The 5,865-nt window shown below is 37.2% G+C and overlaps 1 protein-coding gene across 1 annotated transcript; it reads right to left on the bottom strand.

The window, feature by feature from the left end:
- Positions 1-1,373: 1,373 nt before the first annotated feature.
- LOC118635970 (40S ribosomal protein S3a-like) lies at positions 1,374-2,237 on the bottom strand. Its single transcript, XM_036271048.1, has one exon. It carries the CDS (start codon positions 2,225-2,227, stop codon positions 1,433-1,435), a length of 795 nt encoding a protein of 264 aa, XP_036126941.1. The 5' UTR covers positions 2,228-2,237; the 3' UTR covers positions 1,374-1,432.
- Positions 2,238-5,865: the final 3,628 nt, after the last annotated feature.

The following is a 5,865-nucleotide window of genomic DNA, read 5'->3' as shown; positions in this document are numbered from 1 at the left end:
CCCTTTCACCTCAGCTCCCTCCCACGTCCGTTCTCTCCTGCTTATTCCTAACTGCCTCCACTTCTGTACTTGCTTGCTTGCTCTTTCCCAAGGCCAACAAGAAATGCCAGCTGCAGACGTTTGTAACAAACCCCCTATAAAATAAAAAATCAGCTGACAGTCAGGGCTGATCTCTGAGAACTGGGGATCAGTTGCCGGCTGGCTTTGCTCTCTATTTGGCTTTAATTGGCTCTGGTGGTCTCTTGATTCTCTAGTGCTACAACAATCACATTATATAATAAAACAATAACATAATATCAACCAAAAAAAGAAAAGATTTCTTCTGTCATTTGTAAAGAAACTAATAAAAATATGTCAACTTTTATGCATAGTCCATTCATAACTTTTATAAATTACTATAACAATATTTTGTACTACAATATAAAACAATGTCAAATCCTGGTGTCCAGTAGTCTTATTTTAGTGTGATATTATAGGTATTTGTTATCAATGTCCCCCACCACAGTGGTTCATTTGTGACAATTGCTAAACCTACATTGACACATTATTATCACCCAAACTTTCTAGTTTACATTAAGGTTAACTCTTGGTATTGTACATTCTATGGGGTTTGAATAAATATGTAAGAACATGTATCCACCATTATAGTATAATACAGAATCTTTCCACTACCTTAAATATCCTCTGTGTGTACTCACCTACTCAATACTGCCCACGATTCTGGCCCCTGTCAACCACTAATGCTTTATTGCGTCGACAGTTTTGCCTTTCTCAGAATGATATATAGTTGAAATCATAGAGTATGTAGCCAGCCTTTTCAGACTGGATTTTTTCACTTAGTAATAAGCATTTAAGGTCCTTCCATGACCTTTTCAGGGTTTGATAGCTCATTTCTTGTCAGTGCTGAATAATATGCTATTGTCTGCATGTATCATAATAGATAATTCACCTACCGAAGGATATCTTTTTTGCTTCCAAGTTTTGGCAATTATGAATGAAGTTGTTACAAATATCCATGTGCAGGTTTTTGCATGGTCATAAGCTCTTAACTCCTTTGGGCAGATAGCAAGGAGCATGATTGCTGGATAATATGTTTAGTTTGTAAGAAACTACTAAATTGTCTTCCAAAGTGGTTGTACCATTTTGCCTTCCCATCAGCAATGAATGAGAGGTCCTGATGCTATAAATCGTTGCCAGTGTTTGGTATTGTCAGTGTTATGGATTTTGGTCATCTTAATAGGAATGCAGTCATATCTTTTTTGTTATTTTAATTTGTATTTCGCTGATGATATGTGAAATGGGCAACTTTTCTTATGTTTATTTGCCATCTGTATATCTTCTCTGTTAAGGTGTCTGTTAAAGACTTTGCCCCATTTTTTTTTTTATCACAAATAGGATTTTTTATTCTTTGTCACCATTAAATGTCTGAATTTTAAACAGATTCTTGGACTGGGGGCTCATATCCATCAGCTCGTTCCACGTTAGCACCTGTCTCATCCCCAGTAGCTTTTCCAGAACTGCTACCTTCACCATGAAGCTCCATGAGTTTTCCCAATTCAAACTTGGGCTTCTTCAGCATTTTGACTTTTCTAACAAAGACATCATGGAGCGGATAAATAGATTGGCAAGCCTTTTCTATGTCTTTTCCAATGCTATCTGGAATCAATTTATTGACCACTTCTTTCAAGTCATTTATCTGCACCTCTCGGGTCATGATTTCCATCATCTTCTTCCGGATTTGGCGTACCTGTTGATGCTGAGCGTAAGAGGTCTTCCGAATCTGATTGTTGCGTTTTTTAGTAAAACCAACACAGAATAGACGAAGCAAATAACCATCGGTAGTCTTGACATCAACATGAGCTTCAATCATCGTCTGCCATTTTTTGACCATGGAGCACATCTTGTCACGGGTAAGATCCATGCCATGGAAATTAGTCAGGCAGTTTTTACCCTGAACATCTTCAGTAATTAGCTTGAATTTCCTAAACGCAACTTCATCATTCTGCAGATCAGCTAGGCTCACTTCAAAAACACGGCCCTTGAGACCATCGGAAGCAATTTTGGTTCCTTGAGTTCTGGTGACCAGTGTTTTTCCAATATTTCTTATATTGAACATAGCTGGTGCTTTCACATCATACCAATCTTTCTTAGAAAATGGATCAACCACTTTCTTCTTGGCTCCCTTTTTGCCGCCTTTCGGAAAGCGCTTGTTCTTGCCCACCGCCATGGTGCCGCAGAGAGTGCCCCATTTTTTAATTGGTTGTTTCCTTAATGTTGAGTTTTAAGTATTCTTCATATATTTTGGATAACAGTCATTTATTAGATATGTGTTTCATAAGACATATTTTCTCCATCTGTGGCTTGTCTTCTAATTCCCTTGACATTATTTTTTACAGAGAAGAAGGTTTTAATTTTAATAAAGTCCAGATTATTATTTATATTACAGTGTTTCTAGTGTTGTATTTTAAAACCCATTGCTATATTCAAAGTCATCTAGGTATTCTCCTATGTTATTTTCTAGGAGTTTTATAGTTTTGTATTTGAAATTTAAGCATATGATCTTTGTTGAGTGAATTTGTGTTAAGGATCTAAAATCTCTCTGGATTTAAAAAAAAAATTGTTCTAAATCTGACATTTGATCATATCTCTGTTGCTGTAGTTTTTGTATTGGCCTTATTGCCCATCTGTAATTATCATTCTATTTGACTCATGTGCATGATTTATTCTTACCTGGTACTTATCTCTTTATATTTTCATAAACCCTAGCCTGATATGACATTCACAAACAGTTATAATTTATAGTGGATTTTTTATTTGTAAGTAGTTAACAGTGGTGCTGGAGACACCAAGATAAATAAGACATATTCCTTGTTACCAAAACAATAAATACATATTCATATAATGTCAACTAATTATAAGGACTATTGTAGAGAAGTATACATAATGTGTTAGGACACAAAATTGTTCACATAACTTCCTAGGGCAATCATGGGAAAAACAGCAAAGAGGGGTTCATTTAAATCAATGGTAAAAACACATGCAAATGCATTGGGACATCAGAGGAAAATAGAGCGAATCTCTATGTGGATGGAGCTCAGAGATAGTAGCAAATATTGAGGTAAGAAATTAGGTTTGGAGAGATGGTGAAAAATTTAGGTCAGTATTAGTGAGTTTTGATTCTGTCTTAGAAAAAATAGTTATGGTGATAATATTGGAACTGGGGACAGAGGCAATGGGATTGAAGTGTTTGAGCAGGTAGTGGCACAATCAGGTATGTATTTTAGAGAAATAAATTAATGCTCTGGCTGCTTTGGCTCAGTTGGTTGGGCATTGCCCTATACACCCAAAGGTTGTTGGTTCAGTTCCTGGTCAGTGCACATGCCTGGGATGTGGGCTAGATCCCCAGTGGGGGTGTGAGACAGCCAATCAATGTTTCCCTCTCAGATAAATGTCTCTCTCTCTTTCCCTTCCTTTTTAAAAAATATCAATAAAATAATTTAAAAATGAACAAAAGATTTAAAAAACAAATAAATTAATATATTTCAACAAGAGATTCTTTCAGCTCTATATTTCTGCAGAATATTGTATAGATTAGGACACTATTATTTTTTATTACTCTACATTTTTGCCATATAATAACCTGTATATGTAGAAAGTCCTGGGATTATGTGATTATTTGTGTCATTGACAGATACCACAGACATGTATAAGATGTTATATTCATAAAGGTTCAACAAAAATTGCATGGATGTGACTATTTTTATGTAAACTAAAATAAGGCTGAGTTGGTCTGGGATGGCTTCCTTGAAGGAATAAAATATAAACCTAGATCTGACTAGGAGTTAGCAGCATGAAGTGGGAACTAGATTTTATTTGGAAAAGAGTAAAAGATACAAGGTTCATATTTTTTAAATGGCCTTTGGAGGCCTTACTGACCAAGTCAGCTTCTCTTTTCATCATTATTTTCTCATTTACAGTGCTAGAGCCACAATAAACCATAAGATAGCACTTACAATGAGGGTTTGGGAGCCTGGCTACCTAAGTTAAGATCCTGGTTCCACCATACATTAACAGCATCATTTATGCAAATTACCTTTTATCTGTGCCCCAGCTTATTGTTCTGTAAATGGAAGTGATAAAATAATATTTATCTCATATGGTTGTTAGGAATAAGTAATTTAATACATTGAGACATTTAGAATAATGCCTAGTATACAGTAAGTACTTAATAAATGTTAATGTTGTTATGATTAATTTATTTACTCCAATATGTCTTGCCATCTTCACATTGTTCCTTCTTGGAATGCCCTTTCCTTTGCCTTTTAACCTACCTATTTATTACCCACACTTGAAATCTCAGCTTCACATTGAAGCTCTGGGAGGGCTCAATATGACCTAGTGAGAATTTGAAGAGTGAGAAAATCAGGGAGTTAAGACAGAGACTTGAGAGATCACAACATTTGAGGCTCTAGGTAAGGAGGAGGCACTGTTATCGGTGAAATGCCTTGCTCCATTGTTAGTGAGAATGGGGTTCTTTGGGTGCTGCTGGAATAAGCACTTCTGGAGGCCCCCATGGGAAGATAAGAGGTGGAAAAATGTTTTATTTGCATGCAGTTACATCCCTGGATTTGTAAAGTTTGTTTCCTTAGTCTAGTCCTAGAAGATATGAGGCTGGGGTTTCATTAGAGCAAGAAGTAAAGCCAGGGTCCAGAATTTCCATTCCATGGTGAGGCTATGTCCATTACAGTATCAGGCTAGTTTTAATCCATCAGTCCATTGTGTGGGGGGTTCACATCACCATGGGCCATGTACACAAATGCAGGAGTATGACAGTATGCCTTCTGCAATGAGTCCCAAAAAAGCAAGAGAGAGAACTCCTTTGTTTAGAAGCCTAAGTATATCATATTTCACAATCTTGCAGTGACCATGGCTATCCTGGCCAATGACATGTTTCCAGGTGTGACTAACAGGCAAGTACCTTCCATATGTAACCCAGAGTTTAATGGGCATGTGTCTATTTTTCTTCCCATTTGTTTTTGTCCAGGTAATTAATAACCAGATTCATACTATTTGTACCAAAACCACTTAAAAAGCCTAAATAAAGTACCTGACAGGATGGAGGAAAATAAAAAAAATAATGGTATCATGTAAAACACTTAATGAACGGCTTGAAGGAGGAGGATGTTATTACAAGTGTCTAACATGGCTTAGCCAGCAAGTTAGATAAAAAAAAAAAAAATAGGGTAACCCACTGGCTTTAGGCATTGGGCAGTTATTGCTAACTTTAATGAGAGCAGATTCAGTGACATGGTGTTTAAAAAATTATTAAGTAAATTAAAAAATATTTGAAAGCTGAGAAGAGAAAACAGTAAGATGGTATAACAGGAGCATTATAAATAAGTGCACTTCTGATCTTAAAATTTGACAACTGCTATTATCTAAGTATCTTAAGAAAATCATTAGAGATTCTTATAAAGATTTATATAGACTTCTGGTCAAGATGGCGGCGTAGGTAAATGCGGTATCGCGTCCTCCCGCAACCACATCAAAGTTATAACTAAACTACAGAACAACCATCATTCAAAAACGCCTGAAATCAAGCTGAATGGAAGTCATACAACTACAGAATTAAAAAAAAAAAAAAAAGCAGCTACATCCAGACTGGTAGGACAGGCAGCAGCGCAAGGGGTGGCGGCTGCGCGGCGGCGCGCGGCGGCTAGACGGGCTGGTCCCACACCCAAGTGTGGTGGATAAAAATCAGGAGGGTCCCGCGGCTGGGAAGGTCCTTCCTGAGGACTGAGGGGTCCCCGTCCCACACCAGGTGCCCCGTTCAGGGTTCCAGTGCCAGGAAGAGAAGTCCCCATA

Source organism: Molossus molossus, unplaced genomic scaffold (genome assembly GCF_014108415.1).
Source record: "Molossus molossus isolate mMolMol1 unplaced genomic scaffold, mMolMol1.p scaffold_m16_p_2, whole genome shotgun sequence".
In the NCBI taxonomy this organism is placed as follows: domain Eukaryota; kingdom Metazoa; phylum Chordata; class Mammalia; order Chiroptera; family Molossidae; genus Molossus; species Molossus molossus.
The sequence above is the reverse complement of the archived record's forward strand: the minus strand, read 5'-3'. Positions and strand labels throughout refer to the sequence as shown.

Bases quoted from the DNA above. Each gene is read 5' to 3' on its own strand.
- LOC118635970 (XM_036271048.1), bottom strand. From the start codon at position 2,227: ATGGCGGTGGGCAAGAACAAGCGCTTTCCGAAAGGCGGCAAAAAGGGA.